Below are 20,945 nucleotides of genomic sequence, written 5' to 3' on the forward strand. Positions count from 1 at the left end.
CTGGTTTAGATCTTATCTGTCGGAAAGATATCAGTTTGTCTCTGTGAATGGTTTGTCCTCTGACAAATCAACTGCAAATTTCGGTGTTCCTCAAGGTTCCGTTTTAGGACCACTATTGTTTTCACTATATATTTTACCTCTTGGGGATGTTATTCGAAAACATAATGTTAACTTTCACTGCTATGCGGATGACACACAGCTGTACATTTCAATGAAACATGGTGAAGCCCCAAAATTGCCCTTGCTAGAAGCATGTGTTTCAGACATAAGGAAGTGGATGGCTGCAAACTTTCTACTTCTAAACTCGGACAAAACAGAGATGCTTGTTCTAGGTCCCAAGAAACAAAGAGATCTTCTGTTGAATCTGACAATTCATCTTAATGGCTGTACAGTCGTCTCAAATAAAACTGTGAAGGACCTCGGCGTTACTCTGGACCCTGATCTCTCTTTTGAAGAACATATCAAGACCATTTCAAGGACCGCTTTTTTCCATCTACGTAACATTGCAAAAATCAGAAACTTTCTGTCCAAAAATGATGCAGAAAAATTCATCCATGCTTTTGTCACTTCTAGGTTAGACTACTGCAATGCTCTACTTTCCGGCTACCCGGATAAAGCACTAAATAAACTTCAGTTAGTGCTAAATACGGCTGCTAGAATCCTGACTAGAACCCAAAAAATTATCATATTACTCCAGTGCTAGCCTCCCTACACTGGCTTCCTGTCAAAGCAAGGGCTGATTTCAAGGTTTTACTGCTAACCTACAAAGCATTACATGGGCTTGCTCCTACCTATCTCTCTGATTTGGTCCTGCCGTACATACCTACACGTACGCTACGGTCACAAGACGCAGGCCTCCTAATTGTCCCTAGAACTTCTAAGCAAACAGCTGGAGGCAGGGCTTTCTCCTATAGAGCTCCATTTTTATGGAACGGTCTGCCTACCCATGTCAGAGACGCAAACTCGGTCTCAACCTTTAAGTTTTTACTGAAGTTGGAGACTTTTATCTCCCTCACCAACTTTAAACATCTACTATCTGAGCAGCTAACCAATCGCTGCAGCTGTACATAGTCCATAGGTAAATAGCCCACCCAATTTACCTACCTCATTCCCATACTGTTTTATTTATTTACTTTTCTGCTATTTTGCACACCAGTATCTCTACCTGCACATGACCATCTGATCATTTATCACTCCAGTGTTCATCTGCTAAATTGTAATTATTTGCCTACCTCCTCATGCCTTTTGCACACAATGTATATAGACTCTCTTTTTTTTCTCTTTTTTTTCTACTGTGTTATTGACTTGTTAATTGTTTACTCCATGTGTAACTCTGTGTTGTTGTCTGTTCACACTGCTATGCTTTATCTTGGCCAGGTCGCAGTTGTAAATGAGAACTTATTCTCAACTAGCCTACCTGGTTAAATAAAGGTGAAATAAATTAAATTAAATAAATAAATTATAATCCTCGCTGTCTATGATTTTGCAAAACTTGAAATACATATAGCCTATCTATATACAAGGCCACTTGGTCCAATTAAATGAGAGATGTGGATGGTAATTTGTTGTATGGCTCCTTTGAGAATATGAACCCATCACAGCCAGAAAAAGTGAGGAATATATTCTGCAAATATATTCCCTAAAAAAGGGAAAAAGATTCCTATGTCTAATTATAAGATTTCTATGTCTAATTATTTTCGATTCTACATATAAAACACATATATTTTAATTATTCTCACTAATGGTAAATGGTTGAATTCTTGTTCATATGTTTTCCTGTTTTTAGTTTCTTTTCATCATATCCCCCATTTGCACAAAATACTTACTTGCGGTGGCGACCCGTCATTCAGGGTAGGTGGGGTTCAGTTTTGAGACAAAAAAAAAAAAGTTGACAATCTACTGGCAAATGCTTTTTAATCCTTGTCATATGAAGATAAATTATAGATAAAACGTATTGGTGCTCATCGGCCATTGGACATAAAGATTACACAACAAGTTGGAAATAGCAAATTCACCAATGAGTTGTTTAGAAGGATTCAGTGGCTAAATGCAAGCACTGCAAAGCAACCACTAACATTAGCCTTCTATTCAATGGAGTGGCTGTGTGTTTTTTTCAGAGTTCCCACCATAAATCCAGAGAATGGAAGACTTTGATGACAAAGTTTGTTGACAAAATGTGCCCACAAAGGACCGCCGCACCACCTTCACAAGGTGAGTCCAAAAATGTATTGTATGCTGCTGCATAAATGATGTAATATGCCAGGGAGATATGTATACTGTAACTAAGAATGTAATACTAAGTGTATGTTGTGTAGTAAGCTGTTAGTAGCCCATGTCGTTCGTGGCCGGTGTGTGCTTGTTTGCCAACTTATTTTGTACAGCTTTGACAGTGCTACTGATAGCAGTGGTGGTCCCTGGGTTGCACGTGCAAATTCAGCACACACAACATTCTACAATAGAATTCTGTTATTTGACATGTCAAATTAAAAGCTTATTTAATGCATCGAATAGTGTTATGACGTGCATCTTTTTTGACACGCAAAGACCCAAACAGCGTTCAATGTGCCTCACCCAAATAATTTGGTCTGTTTTCATCCCTTAATTTCACCTACTGTTCTAACTTGGTGGTGCACATGTAGCCTATAACCTGTTTTAGAGAAATGTAATCATTGAGTATTGCAAGAGCTTTCATTGTGTTTATATGTCCCCTTTATTTATCCTACGGTTCTGACTTGTTGTACAGGGAGTTCACTGTAAGAACGGCCCGTGTTCTGAATTCTGTCGCTGTACATTTCAAAAGTGCTGAAAAGATAGTTATATTGACTACGTCCGTTGTCGCTCGCTCATTAATGTCTTAATCGAAATGGCAGATTTCCTCTTATCGTCCCCTTATGCCATATTTTGTACATCTCAATTGTCAGTATTAACTACATTTGTTGAAGCAAGTCAGCCATATCAGCTATGTTTTTTATAGGGCAGTAAATGAGGCTGAATGAACTGTTTCGCTGCCAGACAAGGCTCTGCTGAAAGCCAGGTGTAACAGTGGTAAGATGGGACAGCTGTATGTAGGCCCTAACAGTTTGTGGGTACCATTTGTCCCCGTTATAGTGCAATTAATGGATTGTTTAGTGTTGTGTTGTGTTGTGGCTTTGCTGGCATGCATCCCACATTTTTGTTTTTGCCCCACCAAGATTGACATGCTAAAATCACCACTGCTTACTTGCAATACATTATTTCAATCACTAGCAGATGTGCGTACACATGGTCTAAAGTTTGCGGAGAGGTGAGAACATTCTCACAGTCACACTTAACTTTTTTAAAGTAAACTTTTGCGGGAAAAGTGTCACAAGCACATTTTGGGGTATTATTTTGTACTTATGAAAGGTTTATAAATTAGGCCCCTGGTCTGTCCCAAGGAGTGAGGGTAAACGGTTGGCATGTTCCCTGCTATCCACTTTATGTTTAATTATTATTTTGGATATACATGAGGGTCACTTTTTTTTCAAGCGTTCAGGGAGGGTTTAGGAAAAATCTATTTTGCTGAAGAGAGGTCCAACCATTTTCATTTCAGAGATGTCCGATTTTCTCCATGTAACCCTTATTATAAATAACGTTCACTCCCTTAGCAGTTATGAGACAAAATTCAGTGAGCCTTTATCAAAATTCATTATAATGTAAAAAAAAAAATCTCACTTTGAACACGCCAATGATGGTTTTTCCAGTCGTCCCACCGTTGCCCCCTTCTCTTTCTCTCTCCATTACTCCATCCTTCAACTGATATTTCCATGACTCGAGGGAGCCATATCTCTCCGTTGCCACCACTGGCATTTTCTCCTTCTCAATTTAATGAAACACCACCTGCACGGTTAGACAGATGTTTGTAAATAATATATTTAGTTGTGAATTTTATGCAATAGTACTTTCTGCTGCAAGTTTTCACTTACCAAAGCTTTACTTCCGTGTTTTCAGAATCCACGTCAGCTGTACAAATTCTGTATTTTCTATTGGCTAAGGACTGAAACTGTCCCTGCAGTTTAGACCAATCCCGCGATTGCTTTGGGACAGCTTGATCCAGAAGTCACAGATAATTTTCCACAGACATGTGTATTTAGCTTGTTTGTAAGTATTTGTGTGTGTGCGTCTGTGTGTGTCAAATAAAATCAATCAAATTGTATTTGTCACATGTTTCGTAAAAAACAGATGTAGACTAACAGTGAAAGGCTTACTTACCGGCAATTTTCAAACAATGCAGAGTAAAAGATACAGAAATGGAAAAGTAAAATAATAACAATAATGAGTAAAATAACATGGCTGTATACAGGAAGTACCAGTATCGGGTCGATGTGCAGGGGCACGAGATAATTGAGGTAGCTACAGTATGTACATATTGATAGGTGTAAAGTAACTAGGCAACATGATAGATAATAGACAGTAGCAGCAGTGTGTGCAAAAGTGTGGGAGTGTGTGGTGTCAGAATGCACGTGTGCGAGTGTTATGTGTCTCTGCTTGAGTGACAGCACTGTTGAAGAATGCAGTCTGGTTGTCCCCAAGTACTGAAATAAACATTCCTTACCTCTGGGTCAGAGAACAGAGAGTAGTTTGGCAGAAGTATTGAAATAGGGTGTGCACGTTAACTTAGACTAGACAGCAAAACAGTTTGCTGTCTAGATATAGATAACAGAGACCTTGAGAGAGTGGGCATGTCTCAACACATAGTTATCCAATTACCTAAAGCATTCTCACTTACGATGGACCAAAAATATTGGGAATTGTATGTGTGTGAATGAAACAAAAGCGTGCATGAAAGGTGTGAGTTTAAAAGAGGGATACAGGGGGAGACAGACATGAATACAGTGTCATAAAGATATTATTAACATGTACAGAGGGGGATAAGGAAGGACAGAGTACATGAAACCAAGCTGTTTGTTTTCCCTCAAGGCAAGGCATGTTTTGACTCACCTATGCAAGTTTTCAGGAATTTTGCACAGAGAGAGCAAGAGAGAGAGAGAGAGAGAGAGAGAGAAGAGGAGCTAAGAGGCACTGTATTCCATAACATCATGATTGATAGAATAATAGAATGTGGAGAACCAACAAGTATGGTTGAAGTGGAGGTAGAGTGTAGTTAGATATAGATAAAGGTAGGGCCTGAGAGTGTGGGACGTCAGAGGAGGTTAAAGTGTGAACAGTAAAGGGGCGTGGAGGTTTCACACAAGAAATAGTTATAATCCACTCCCAGCCTTCTCCTTTTTCAGACACCACTAACTTTCATGGTGACCACAACCAAAACTGAGACTGCAAAAGTAAGACAGACAGATTGCTCAAGAAAATATTATAAACAAGAAATATCTGGATAACATTTGGATATGTTAAATCAAGTCTTCACGAACCTGAAGCCACAACCAACTAGCAGCTGTGATCATTAACTAAATCCAGGAAGGAAAATAAATCAAAGAAAATATCAGCTTTCTTCTTCACACCTCTGTCAGCCGTCATAAGTGAGGATTTCAGTTTGACTGGAGAGTAGACAGAGGCATACAGAGCTGTACTTTCCCAATCAAGATCAAGCCTGGACTAGTAAGCCAATTATTATCTGTGCAATTTTTATGGTGTGTCATATACTATTATTTCATTTCAGATACTGTGTGCTTTGTTAATCCACAAAAATGGTGTTATGTTGTTCCGTATGTAATTCCCTTTGAGAAGTTATTTCCCTAAAATACTTCTCCTTTATGATCAGTTGATGAGGAGAGGTCAAGAAAAGCCCCCAATAATGTTCTGAAGGGAGACGATTACAATGTAACTATTCTTCATTCATTGATATGATCTTTGCCGTAAGAATACAAATCAAGTTACTGGAATTCACCAGGTCAAGACTGAAACTGGGACAGGAAAAGGTTTCTCATGTTAACATTACAGCAGTAAGATAATGTTGATGGTATCTAATGACATCTAACACACTTAAATGTGATATACACTGGGTAAAACATTAAGAACACCTGTTCTTTCCATGACATAGACTGAACAGGTGAATCCAGGTGATCCTTTATTGATGTCACTTCAAACAGTGTAGATGAATGAAGGGGAGGACATGGTAAAAAAAAAGAAGCCTTGAGACAATTGAGACATGGATTGGGTGTGTGCTATTCAGAGGGTGAATAGGCAAGACAAAATATTGAAGTGCCTTTGAACGGGGTATGGTAGTAGGTTTGTGTCAAGAACTGCTACGCTGCTGGGTTTTTCACGCTCGAACAGTTTCCCGTGTGTATCAAGAATGGTCCACCGTCCAAAGGACATCCAGCCAACTTGTTGGGGTGCAACTCAATATAGAAGGTGTTTGTAATGTTTGGTATACTCAGTGGACATACAATCATAACATTTCCCTCTTGCTGTTTTCTTTCTCCATGGCTAATGATTTAACTCTGGCATATATTCACTTGCACACTGCACAGTGCAATCATTCCAGTTCTTCAGGCTCCTGTTTGATAGATAGCAATGCATATCTCACAGTGTTTTGTCTGTAGGAAGTACCCTGGCAGAGAATCAGCATCTCAAACCATTTTTGTTGGCATGTCAGTGAAAGACTATTACGAACAAACTAATTTAGTTTCAGTAAACTAATATCCTATATCCTTTATGACAATGTCACAACTGCAAGTAATACAGTACTATCAGACTTGAATAATTGTATTCCCTTGTTCTGCATTTGATCTATCCTCTGAACTCTGCTGCATCTATTTTCTCCTCAGAAATGTCTTCCCAATCAGCAACAATGGAGGACATTCCACTGACTGCTGTCCCAGGTACAGGTGAAACGACAGATGCCCAAAATGACACCACCTGCCTTCAAGTGATCACCTGCTGTGGTCGTGACCATACTGTTCCCTCCTGTGCCAAGGACAGGGACTATAGGAGACTGGCCATTAGCAGCATCATCTGTGGACTCTCCTGCATTGGCATTTTAGCTTTGGTCAACTCAGTCAAGGTAATTTCAAGCTTATTTTAAAAAAAAAACAGTTTTTGTAAATATTCTGTAATGTAATAAAAGGTGTTGCCCCTTTAGGGACCATCTTGGTTCTCAAAATGTGCACATCTACACTTAGTCTATATCTTAGATATGAGTCATATCAAAATATAATGTACTCTTCTATCCCTATGACAGGCTCGAGAGGCAAGGAAGACGACTCCAGAGAAGGCTAAACAATACTCCCAACGGGCAAAAACGTTTGGGATCATTTCTATTGTGGTGTGGGTGGTGATTCTGGTACTCAGCCCACTACTATTGGGACTGGTGTCATACATACTCACTCTGATAGACTGACCAATTCCCAGGAACCACCAAGGTCGGATGTACTGTACCATAAGGATGGCTACAAGACAGCGGTCCAACTTCTTTAGTGTTGATCTTGGACTGCTGTGACACTGTGAGGTGGGAACAGATGGAAAAGCACCTCCGGTGACTCAGGGAGACCCCACTGTATACAGCCTCCCTGAGTATCATTCTGATAAGGCTGTCTTGCTGATAAGGATTTACAAAGGCACCTTTAACTTTATTTTGTGTCACTCTGGAATTTATCGCTGGAAGACTGGTTTATAGTTAACATTCAAGTGATACCACAGCTATAAATAAGTCATAAATATTAAGATATTTCGACATTTATCAGTAGCCCAACCAGACTTTTAGCACTTAGAGTAAGGACTGTAGTTAAACTACCATCTTCCTGAATAAGAGGTTGGTTCGGAGATGAGAGATGAGCAAGGGGACACAAAATAAGCACTTGTTTTTGAGATAGCATTTAATGGACACGGTTTATTTGCTGACATACATGAGTCCAAGACTGTATGAGTATAAAACAGCAGATTTTAAAAAATCCTGTATAAATTCAAAACAAACTGTGAGCCACTATACAGGGGCCTGACTCCAAAACACTCCCATGTCCACTATCTGTCTCAACCTTGACATTTCACTTTGACCATTTATGAAATGCAACATGAACTTTATTTTTGAACAATGTTATATTTTTATTTAGCAGTGAAATCAATGATTTGTATATGTCAGGAACTAACTAGAAATGTCTACCATTTCTACATGTACTGTATTCGTGTTATTGCCTTTGTATTTTATATTTATACATAGCATGTTTTAAAGGATTTTGTAATTAAATGAAAATACATTTACAACAATTTGATCTGAATTAAGTTCCTTTTCAGGCTATTTGCCTCATTTACATTAAGTTAATATAGCTACAAATACCTTTTACTTAATATAAAGTCACTCTCTAGCTGTAACAAAAAAATGCATACAAACCACACAGTAAAGACAAATATTTTCAGAAATATAATTACAAAAAATGTGATGTAATAGAAAAGTAATTTGTATATACTAGCAATTTTCAATTAAATATTGCTATCAAAACAAATATTACAATCCACAATGATACAAAACATTAAACTGCATTGATGAAAGTATTCATGTTAATGTTTCCATAGAAATACTCATTGGAGTGTCATGATGTTTACGTTCAATTTTACACAAGTAACAATTCAACATAGAATTTTTTACAAAAATGTATAAAATGGACAATATACATTTTATTTGCTATAGTTATGATCCGGAGGTGAAGAAAACAATACAATGTAATGTGTATACAAGGCAAGAATTGGCAGGAATAGTCAGGCAACAATTAAAGGACGGTTCTAAAAGAAAATATGAAGTCTGATTGTCAGAACCAGAAACATTTTCTTACAGCTGTAATTTGGCCAAAAACAGAATTCAACATTCAATATATCTTGAAAGTAGCTGCCATTTGATGCTAGTTGCCAATAACAGGTTTGCACCTACAGCTAAATTGAGAATTATCATCTGGAAATTGTTTGGCTAGTAAGAATCCTTACTTGAGAAGTATGTGCATACAATAACTGCTGTGTAAATATACATTGATGTCAATGGATAATATCCCCAAAGATTTGAGTTGCATGTGAGCTTCCAAATGTAGGATTCAGTAGCAAGTGATTAATAAAGCAGAACGTGTTTAATAATGATTAAAAGGCTGAGGCTTTGGCATATTAAGAATACAGATTATCAACAAAACTGAGTGCAGAAATAGTAGCAGTTTTAAATACAAACACTTATGCACTCCCTGACCTAAACCAATGATATAAAATGCATTACATCCATAGATAATCAAATATTACAATAACAGTATATTCCATATCGTTATCTACAAATAGTACACAATGAAAATACAAACATTCTTCAATTATCATTTTAAACGACTCAATGGAAGGTAAATAATACACCCCCACAAAAGAAAAACATTGTAAACAATTACAGAAGATGAGGACGAGCTTGATGTTGGATGGAAGGCAACGGGCTGGGCAATTTGTAATAACAATATTTTCGAAAATGTAAATGTGCTATTGTGTACCCCTTTGATTGGCATTGGTCAACAGATATTCTGGTCAAAAGCTAACCAGGAATCCAGCTGGTCAAGCTTGGAGCAAAGAAGTGAATCAAGCTCCTGCAGATTGAGGGTGGGGTGATCTTTAGAAGAGAGGCAACCCCCGCGCTTGGGCCTTCCAAAAGGAGAGCCAACCCCAGCTTTCCTGGGTAAACCACCCCCTGCCCCAGCACCAACAAGTGGCTTCCTTGGCTTTCTGGCCACACCAACCTCTGGGAACTCCACAAAACGTTTCATGCGCTTCTGACCAAGGAGGGAATGAGACCCATCGCGTCGACTGAGTGGCACCTCAAATATGGTCTCCAGACGTCTGGGACGAAAAAACAAACACAGAGCAAGGAAGTTGTTAATGAAAGGAAAGTTACAGTCAGTCATTACAATGATGATTACATGTACTGTAGGATGAACAATAAGATGCATGAGTGAACAGTAACCTTTCAGGGGGCTTGGTGAAGTTTTTATTAGTGTAGATTTCCTCCAAACTGAACTCCTTCTTCTTCACCCTGTTGGAACACACAACAGATTAGTTGGGGTTTTTGTCATCCATGTCATAACATTTTACGAATACAGGTAGCAAGTTTACCATATACACACAGGCACACCATCACACACTTCAAATACACATACCTGATAGGCTTGGGCAGGCCCATGGGTGTGAGGTTGTGGAGGGGTTTGGGTAAGGATTTACGAATTCGAATGGATGACACTTTCCTTCGTTCCTCATATTTGCCGGTTTCCAACTGTGCAAACACCACCACAGTGTTACCATGGTGAAGGTGGGTTAAAGCCAGACTCACTTATCTACTCATCTTCGTAACTAATCACATGCTGTATGTCATATGTAAATGACATAGTTCACATTAAATATTACGTGGTGAGTGTACCTTAATTTCAGAATCTGACAATGCTTTTTCCTCTCTCATCCCTATGGCTTCGAACTCATTCCTGAAACGGTTTCTGTCCTCCACATTCTCCCCATCCTCCTCATGCTGCTGGCTTGTCTCATTCTCCAAGGGAATCTTTGACAATGCACTGGAAACATGGTGGAATGAATCATTTTTAACTACTGTAATCAAAAAGGAAAATATGTATTTTTGAACAAAGGACAAAGTGGTGTTTTACCTGCAAAAGGAGGAGACTGAAGCAGAGGATGATGTCAGGTCACAGGGGTCGGAACTGGAGAACAGGTGACGTACAGAAGAGCAGGATGGTGAAATGGAAGAGGAGGAAGGGGAGGTATCATGACTGCAAGCACTACTAGTGGCAGCTAGACTTCCTTTTTGCAATTTCCTGGAGAGGAAGGCCAGGGGGCTTGACAGGAAGCAGGAGGCCCAGACAGAGATGGAAGTGGAGAGTGGCACACCGGGTAACAGGTGGTAGGACGGGTTGCCCAATGAATAGGACCTTTTTGAGGGGAACACCTCTTTACGCAGGCATAACGGAGCTATCTCCCGCTCAATTTCCACACTAGAGACAGTATGACGGCGTGGACGTCTGGACGGTGCGGGAGGAGTGGGGACAGGAGGAAAGAGGGCGGGGTGGAGCCGGGGTACGGAGAGGATCCTGCCATGCAGAGAGGTGGTCCAGTGGCTGTCATGGTGGAGGAGAGCAGGGATCTCTGGGCAGGAGTAGCTGCGCAACAGACGCTTGTTAAGGGTGGTGTTGTTATCTGATGAAAAGTCCATCTGCTCACCAATCACGGTATTTCTCTCCTCTTCTTCCCGCCCCCTCTTCCTAGTCACAGGCCTGTGCTTCCTACATTGATTAGCTGCTTTCTTTGGCTTCTTTTTTTGCCCCCTCCCCCTGAGCCTCGTCTCAGAGGGTACAGGCAGTTCGGAACACTCATCCTCCTTCCCCTGCTCCTCCTCCATCACCTGGTCAACAGTCTTGTTCTGGCCAAGGTTAGTTGGTTCAGAGGCAGTGGAAAACACTTCTACATCAGAGTCCATTGCCACATAATTTCCTTGCAAAGCCATAGAATGTTTCACCATATTTTTGTTCAGCTTGATTGAACATTTGGGATAAGTTCGCACAGGCCAAGGCACAGTTCTCTTTTTTTCTTCAACTGTTATTTGATTAAGTTGCAGGGACTGAGTTGTCTCGGCATTGTCCTCTGTGGACGGACCTCCCCTGACTCTCTTACGTCCACCAAGGGGTTCCACAAACCTCTTATCCACCAGTAACGCATCACTGACAGACATTTTATTAGATCCATTCTGACTCTTCTTTGGGCTCTTGCTAGAGTCAGACCCACTCATTTCTGCTCCCCAACCTGCGTCTTTGTGGACAGCCACCACTGCGGTCGTCTGTAATGTCTGTTGTGTAACGTCTGAAGATCTAGAAGCTACATGGACATTGTCATCTTTGCTGGGCTTCAAAGAGTGCAAGTGATCGGCACCAACACCAGTCAGCCCTGAAAAAGTGCCAAGCTGTTGGGTTGAGCTTGAGTTATGAGACCTCCTGGATTTATTTTGTTTCGGTGGTTTCAGTGGATCTTCTGAAGCGATCTCATTCAACTTCAGACACTTTTGTTGATTTTGAGATGACTCGACTTCAACCACTGGGGAAATCTTCCTCTTCTTACAGATGTATTTTTGCTGATTTTTGGATGCCGTTTGAGGCCACTTCCCCTTGATTTCCAAGTGCTGATCAGAGACGGGCAGTTCATGATTTTCTTTCATCAAAGCGGTTGTCATGGTAGTTACCATTTCCATATTACATGCTGAACTAGAGTCAGTGTCACCATAACTCAAGGCACTGGTCATACCCCTACTATTGCTGGCTGCTATGCTGTTGTCACACAAACTGTCATTACTGTGCTCTAGCACACTCCCATTACTTGAAGTGGCCATTACTGTGAGAGACTTATTTTTCTTAAAACGCCCACTTCGACCTCTACCTTTGTCCTTCGTCACCTCCATCAGAGGTACATGTGTTCCAGAGGGTTTTTGAGTGGTTTCAATGTATACGGTAGAACTCTGGCTAACCCGAAGCAGCACCCTACTTTTAAGAGACTGAGATTTAGAAGTTGCACACGGTTTTGATCCAACCCCCGGCTGGACAAGTTCTACATCACTTGTGTGCTCTACCGATGTTAATGTGTAACTTTCTAAATCAACAGCTACCGTTTCTTCTTTTCTAACCTCTTCACATCGCTCTCTTTTCGTCAGTTTCACTCTTTTCTTTTTCTCTGCGTCTCTCTTAATCGCAGTAAAAGGAGTTGCTCTGCATCTCCTCTTGACTTCCTTTGCTGAGCCTGCCATATAGCCTTGCTTTCCTTCACACTCATCTATCTGCTTTTGAAGACACTGACTGACTGAGGCACAGTTGTTCAGTGTTGTGTTTACAGGTTTTCTGGGACTTTTCCGGATAGATATATGTGACTGGGAACCACACACCAACATGTTTCGGTCTTGAGGCAGACCAACAGCTTTTATGCTGTCATCATCTGCCTGGCATAGACTCTTAGAATGGGTATTGTAGATAGAGGATGATAATGGACTAGATGTTTCACTGTCAATACAGTCCCAGATTTTGTACTCTACATACGATTTTGTGGCAAGCCGTTTAGCCTTGGGCTCACAGATTCCTACTTCAGCTGGCAAACTAGAGATGCGGTCTGCTTCAGATGCGTTAATTGCAGCAGAGGGACTGCTCTGTGATGCAGCTTCATTTAGAAAAACACATTTTCGACGCAATGGTCTCCGGTGAGCTCCTGTCAAATCCACCTGCTCCTCCATTTGAACAATGAGAGACAGCTTGGACCCATTTGAGGAACTTGAGGGGTCAGGGGGTTGAAAGGACATGGAAGAGCATGAGTTGAACTGGGACTCCGTTGATACAGAATCACACTTGATACTGCTTCTGAGTAGAGGACTACGCTGCATACAAGGTAATGAATCATTATTATTGGTCTCCTTTTCTGAGCTGTTTGACATACAGGTGTCCCTTTGCACATCTCCAGGTGGCATTATATTTTGTTTCCCCTCAAGAGAAAACTCATCCTCTTCTGGAGTGCCGTGGGTTTTTAGATCCATGCTGAACTTTAAGTGTTTATGAGAGGCAGGGTCATTTCCTCCTCTTCCAGCTTCCAAGTGTTGCACTGTGCCAGAGGTTAGCTCATACCCAGGTCCTTGTTGGTGAGAACTATGAGAGGCAGAGGAGATGTCTACATCTGGTTCAGGTGGGGAGCCATTGGGTTTGAAAAGTCGGACGGGACTCATGACAATCTGTGTGAAACTGGCCATCTTGGATTTAAATGACTGAAACAATGGGCCAATCACCCATCGCTTGACAGAGCTCGGGCTTCCAGGGGACTTTCCACAGCCAACCTCCATGCCTGATTGGTTGAAATCATGTTCAGTCTTGCCAGTAGTATTTACATCTAAAGTTAACGTGGAAGAGGATGGAATCGCTTTGTTATTTGAGCCTTTTGTGTCTTTGTTCCTACAATGGGGAAAAAAAAAAAAAAAACACATGAACAGAGAAAAACAACACTACTGTACAAAATACAGGTATGTTTAACAAACTACAATTAGGTGGAATGGTATTATTCATCCAAACTAAGGCTAGGCACTACCAGCTTGTTTTTATGAATACTTATGAATGAATCTTAACCAAATAATTCTGACTAGTACCCCTACCTTAAACTACAGTTGGGGATATGAAGAAGTTGAACGTAATCAGACAAGCCTTCCACTAATCTGAAATGTTAACTCCATCCATTTCACTTCATCTATTTTTCCTCCATCCTTTTTCATCCCAAAAGAGATCAACCTGGCCAACTGAGCAACACCATCCATGATCACTGATCTCACTAGGCAGGTTTCCATTGACCCAGGTTTATTTGACAAAAGCAATGCCGCAAAACAACAACAACGTGTAATCAAAAACAGCAGCTATAGGAGAACGTTTCTAAAGATCGACAACATTTGTATCCATTCGACCGGGGGAGGATTTTTCTTCATCTTTATTGCAACAAACAGAAATATTTTTTTTCTGAATAAGTTATTACTGAATAATTTAAGGTACGGAGCACGTGATGTTATCACCCAACTATAAAGCTCCACTCAACATTTCATTCTAAATGCCTACTGTTTTCTAAATGTATTATTCAACTATGAAAATAATGTTTCTTTGCAGGATAAGATTGGTCTTGACTTTCAAGAAAGCCTGAATTGCTTTGCCTTGCTTTTCTGGTTGGCTGGATGCAAGTTTCACCATCCAATTATTTCAGATCTACAGGAGTGCAGCTTTCATAGTGGCACATGAGAATTATACAGTGCCTTGCGAAAGTATTCGGCCCCCTTGAACTTTGCGACCTTTTGCCACATTTCAGGTTTCAAACATAAACATATAAAACTGTATTTTTTTGTGAAGAATCAACAACAAGTGGGACACAATCATGAAGTGGAACGACATTTATTGGATATTTCAAACTTTTTTAACAAATCAAAAACTGAAAAATTGGGCGTGCAAAATTATTCAGCCCCTTTACTTTCAGTGCAGCAAACTCTCTCCAGAAGTTCCGTGAGGATCTTTGAATGATCCAATGTTGACCTAAATGACTAATGATGATAAATACAATCCACCTGTGTGTAATCAAGTCTCTGTATAAATGCACCTGCACTGTGATAGTCTCAGAGGTCCGTTAAAAGCGCAGAGAGCATCATGAAGAACAAGGAACACACCAGGCAGGTCCGGGATACTGTTGTGAAGAAGTTTAAAGCCGGATTTGGATACAAAAATATTTCCCAAGCTTTAAACATCCCAAGGAGCACTGTGCAAGCGATAATATTGAAATGGAAGGAGTATCAGACCACTGCAAATCTACCAAGACCTGGCCGTCCCTCTAAACCTTCAGCTCATACAAGGAGAAGACTGATCAGAGATGCCGCCAAGAGGCCCATGATCACTCTGGATGACCTGCAGCGATCTACAGCTGAGGTGGGAGACTCTGTCCATAGGACAACAATCAGTCGTATATTGCACAAATCTGGCCTTTATGGAAGAGTGGCAAGAAGAAAGCCATTTCTTAAAGATATCCATAAAAAGTGTCGTTTAATGTTTGCCACAAGCCACCTGGGAGACACACCAAACATGTGGAAGAAGGTGCTCTGGTCAGATGAAACCAAAATTGAACTTTTTGGCAACAATGCAAAACGTTATGTTTGGCGTAAAAGCAACACAGCTGAACACACCATCCCCACTGTCAAACATGGTGGTGGCAGAATCATGGTTTGGGCCTGCTTTTCTTCAGCAGGGACAGGGAAGATGGTTAAAATTGATGGGGAGATGGATGGAGCCAAATACAGGACCAGTCTGGAAGAAAACCTGATGGAGTCTGCAAAAGACCTGAGACTGGGACGGAGATTTGTCTTCCAACAAGACAATGATCCAAAACATAAAGCAAAATCTACAATGGAATGGTTCAAAAATAAACATATCCAGGTGTTAGAATGGCCAAGTCAAAGTCCAGACCTGAATCCAATCGAGAATCTGTGGAAAGAACTGAAAACTGCTGTTCACAAATGCTCTCCATCCAACCTCACTGAGCTCGAGCTGTTTTGCAAGGAGGAATGGGAAAAAATGTCAGTCTCTCGATGTGCAAAACTGATAGAGACATACCCCAAGCGACTTACAGCTGTAATCGCAGCAAAAGGTGGCGCTACAAAGTATTAACTTAAGGGGGCTGAATAATTTTGCACGCCCAATTTTTCAGTTTTTGATTTGTTAAAAAAGTTTGAAATATCCAATAAATGTCGTTCCACTTCATGATTGTGTCCCACTTGTTGTTGATTCATCACAAAAAAATACAGTTGTATATCTTTATGTTTGAAGCCTGAAATGTGGCAAAAGGTCGCAAAGTTCAAGGGGGCCGAATACTTTCGCAAGGCACTGTATGAGAGGTTCCCTAACTTTTGGGGGGAGGGACCCCACCATGTAAATAAAGTGATAGAATCAACGGCCAATGTTCACTTTCTTCATTGGGACTATGACAGTCTATTACAAATCTGTCCGACAGTGCTTTTGATATTATTTAAATCTGAAGGAAGTATGGTTTGAAGTGACTGAAATGCACCAGAAAGGTATTGGGAAGTTCAAAAGATCAGCAATCATTTCGTATGATCTTTTCTGTAGAAAATACTATCGTTGGTTTTGTTCTTTTCCTCCCAGTCTTATTTAGTGCCTGGTCTTGTCCACTCTGTTCTAATGAGTCCTGTGCGGCTTGTGGGCATTGTAGAGGGAAACAAAGTTGCATCTTTCAGTGATGGGGTCATAATATGTTGTTGCTTAAACAGTTCAAAAGATCAAAATTTGCAAAAAAAAAATACAGAAATCACTGTTTATTACAACTGCATCTAGCAGCTATCGGAGGTTACTGATGTAACCTCAATTCTATGAACCAAGAGCAATTTCATTTATTTTTATCCCATTTTCAAATCAGGTGACCTCACATGGGGTCGCGACCCCTAGTTTGGGGAACACTGTATTAGAATGTGGCAAATATTAGTCAATTATTGCATTCTATACATGCTGGCTTTTGAAGGCCAAACAAAACATGAAACAGATGGGTAGGAGGGCATACAGGCAGTAACCAATTTATTAATGCGCAATTTGCCTAAATGGTTCATGGAAAGACTTCAACCACTTCATTTAAAAAATATATATGTTTAGGTGTGACGGCATTATGTCCAGCTGTTTTTAAATCGACACAAGATAGTTAATTGGAAACGCACCGTAGCAGGCAAATGTTGCATCTATTTTCTATGCAAACTTGCTAAATGTTGACAAAAATCACTTGATAGGTTAATGGAAACAGCCACTGACTCAATCAATTTCTCTACCCATGGTAAAACACAAGTTTCTAGACATTTGAACAAATCAAGTCATATGCACACAAAAAACATTGAACTTCTATGCAAGTCATCATACTCACTTAGACATTTGACATTCTGATGCAACATTGAGATCCAAACCGCTCTGCAAAATAAGTAAATATTTACATCATAAACATATCCACATAGTGTAATCACTTTGCCAATAATTGCCTCTGCCTTTCTCACGCATAGTGACCATGAAAAATAAATAGGTTATTAAAGAATTTGTGCAAAAAAAAAATATGTGTTTGTTTTTTGGTTGCAAAATGGCTTTTATAGAGACAGCGTCAATCTGCAACAAAACTGATTGTTAATGTAAACATCACTGAGGATGTCTGGCTATCGGCTAGTTAGGTCAGTCATGTTTGCAGACACTAATTATTGCTCCTTGCTGTATATCTCTAAGATGCAGCAGACCATGTAAGAGGATTAATTTACATCTTTCTACCGTTTACACCACAGCATTGTGTAGGGCACTGTACAACCAAAACACAGTGCACTAGGGTTGGGCCATGTCTGGAATAACACATGGTCCTGTCCAAACGTTGTTGATATACGATCGTATCGTCTATTTTCTCTCTCAGGAAGGGGGGGTTGCAGAATGATTTACAAATTGGTAAGGCTATGTTTCTCATGTACATAAAAAAACTCAGATATCAGTTATATTAATTAGCCTGCTGTGAACCATCCGGAGGTGTGGGGGTAAATGGGAGTCGGGGGGGGGGACGCACTCAGGGAATCCCTGCCGACGTCACAGGATTCTCCGATCACATAACTTATTGCCGGCGCAGGCGAAGGCACAGAGACAATTACGCACAGGGGGAATAAAGAGAACAGTGGGAAACGCGGGAGGAGAGGAAGGAACGGACAAAGAAATAAGGAGAAATATAGAACGAAGAAACCAGAAACGGACATCGAAAGACAAAGAACGGATTAAAAGATGAAGAACGTGCGTGGGTGATTCCCGTAAACGCAAGCCATTGCCAAGCTAAGCCACAAAAGAGACTATTTAATTTGTTGATTATCAAAAGGCTCATTGGTGTGTAAGTAAAGTGCTCTGAACCAAGCTAGGATTTTGTTTCCTTTCTTGAACCGGTCAAGTGCCATTCTGTGAACATTAAATACATCAGTTGTTTTTGCAACTTAAAAACCCGACTCTTCCTCGGTTTACGCCAACCCTTGCTACCGCATAGATCGGAACCCCTCTGGACTGATCACACTACCTTTTAAAAAAACTAATATTATAGCCGGTCCAATCGTAGGCTATTGTTATTTCATCTTGATCACCTGGGCAAGCACATTTGCGACATTCTTCCATTAGGCTACATTCCAACAGCAGACCACAAGCAAAGGGAAAAGGTGAGAGGAGAGTGCGTAGATGGAAGGAGAAGGAATTATACATGGAGCAAATTGATGATGCTGTTTGTATGTGGCTGCTATGAAAGTGAACCGTGTGTGCGGGTGATCCTGGGTGTATTCATTCCGCCGACTCTGTTGAGAAACTTTTGTTAAACGGAAGCAAATGGAGCGAAACAGGTGTAAACCTACCTGAATTTGTCCAATTGAAACTCTCGTTTGCAATTGTTTGGACTAATGATTACACCAAGATCAGCTAGATGCCAGGCAAGTGTGCAAGGAGGTATTTAATGTGTTACTGTCTGTCACCTTGATAACTCCAATTTGTTGAGCAGCCTGTGCGCCTACATTATAAACTTTAGTTCGTAGGCTACGTTGTATCAACCTCATGATGGGTATAGGGAAAATCATGTGGAAGTATCATGTAATAGCCTAAACCTATCGATGTTACATTGAGCTGGATAAATGGAATAAGGCCATGCTCATAAAAATGTAATTTAAAAAATTGTCCACCCTAATCTTAACCAGCACCGACCACCACTGATGTACAGACAGATTATCTAGAGTGGATACAGTAGAAAGCGGCCCATGCACAAATAGACATTTATTGCATACCTTTTTTAGCGGTTGTTTGCCGAGGGGATCAACTCTCATTAGCTTAACTGACAGGGACTGAGACACTTGCATCTAAGGATCAGAAAGGAGTGAACTGATTACCAAACAAGACCCTTTTAAGTAGCCTATAATATCTAAGAAACCATTAAGACTTAAACATGAAACTACCACACTGCTCTCCCTCTTGGCAGGGGATGTATTTTGTCTGGACTCCGCCACTGTGTCTTTGGGCTCCTGCTTCTTCGGTGTCTTCTGAATGCGCCCACTCCTCCTCCTGTCACCAGGCTTTTTGCCATCTTCACAGCTGTGGGAGATGAACAGTTATGGTTTGGACTCTTCACCAGTAGCTCTCAGTAATTGCGATGGTGGTTAAAAACATGGGTTTCAAACAAGCAAGAATATAAATACAATAGGGGAAGAGGAAAGCAAAAGGTGCCAGGGGAACTATACCTGGGGGTGATGGAGGAAAGAGGGAGAAGGTGGGGTGGAGGTTCGCTGTGAGGGGGATTACAGAAAGGGGTTGGGGGAACCTTGGCATCTCCCTCCATTGGACAGACTATTTAGGGGAGCAAGTCAGGGAACTAGATCAACATCCTCACTCTCCCCCTGTCTGTCTTTCTCTGTAAAGACAACAGAAATAAACATGCTTTTATCTCATTTTCAAAATAGGTAGGAACTGGCTTGCTTGGTTATGGTATATGTTCAACAATTGCACAGTAAACATTTGTGCAAAATGTACACAAATGGAAAGTGTTAGCTAGCTTGTGCTTTTATTTTCATCCAGCTAACACATATACAGATCACCTTCTAGTTCAACCTTTCCAGAATTAACAATAAAACGTGATTTGATCAGTTTTACTTCGTCAGCTAACAAATACGTGAATAAGCCACTAATTGCTACCCGTATTTGATCAAATGCATAATTTTTGCCTCCTATTGACAATATCATTTTCATGCACTCTTTTGAACAAAGCACATTATTTGTGTTGTCATGGGGATGGTATACCGGTGGAGGCCACTTCTACAAGAGCTCGTTATTCGTTAACTCGCAGTAGATCTGTGTTGTGCATATCGTGAACTTCAATGCAATAGCCAGCTAAGGTCTATGTGGTAGTCAGCTAGCTAAGTTAGCTTGGTAAAGTCGGAGAATTCAATCATTTCAAGGAGGATAACGTAAAATGAAGGTAGGGTGAGTATTAGTAGCTAGCTAGCGTTAGCAAATATGCTAACGTTCGCAGCCAGCCAATGCACTGCTGAGATAACGTTATAGTCATAAACATTAAAAATATGCATATTTTATGAAGCCAACTTAAAGTAGTAAACTTACCGCACCCCCCCCCAAATTATTTAGTAAGAAAAATATGAAGTTTTGTTATAATATAATTGTGTAGACATCTTTAACGTAAACACGACGCAGGACGGCGCCCAAGTTTAACCATTTCACAAATGTCAGTTCATCATCAAAAGTTCCACTGGCACGCCGACCAAGAAACCAATCAGAGGGAAGCGTTCACATGGAAGAAATCCCTCCAGAAAATCTAACCAATGAAGGAAAGCTATAAACGTCTCTCAACCAACTGCATTCTAGTGAAGGGATCTTGTTAGGTAAGGACGGCCAATACAAGTCAGAAAGCAG

At 40.6% G+C, this 20,945-nt stretch overlaps 1 protein-coding gene and 1 long non-coding RNA gene across 2 annotated transcripts; one reads left to right on the top strand and one right to left on the bottom strand.

Annotated features, from left to right (window-relative positions):
* The first annotated feature begins 5,191 nt into the window (after positions 1-5,191).
* Positions 5,192-8,174, top strand: LOC110538634. Its single transcript, XR_002475789.2, has 3 exons — positions 5,192-5,574; positions 6,747-6,982; positions 7,160-8,174. It is a non-coding gene; the product is annotated as an uncharacterized LOC110538634 (long non-coding RNA).
* On the bottom strand, positions 7,779-20,795 carry LOC110538631. The gene is made up of 10 exons (XM_021625569.2): positions 20,637-20,795; positions 19,760-19,929; positions 19,478-19,613; positions 19,310-19,381; positions 17,398-17,441; positions 10,581-13,904; positions 10,343-10,490; positions 10,086-10,198; positions 9,893-9,961; positions 7,779-9,768 (listed from the first exon to the last, which is right to left on the bottom strand). Exons 2-10 carry the CDS (start codon positions 19,855-19,857, stop codon positions 9,444-9,446), a joined length of 4,329 nt encoding a protein of 1,442 aa, XP_021481244.2. The 5' UTR covers positions 19,858-19,929; positions 20,637-20,795; the 3' UTR covers positions 7,779-9,443.
* Between the last annotated feature and the right edge of the window lie 150 nt (positions 20,796-20,945).

The sequence above is a fragment of the Oncorhynchus mykiss genome, chromosome 12 (assembly GCF_013265735.2).
Source record: "Oncorhynchus mykiss isolate Arlee chromosome 12, USDA_OmykA_1.1, whole genome shotgun sequence".
NCBI classification, from domain to species: Eukaryota; Metazoa; Chordata; class Actinopteri; order Salmoniformes; family Salmonidae; genus Oncorhynchus; species Oncorhynchus mykiss.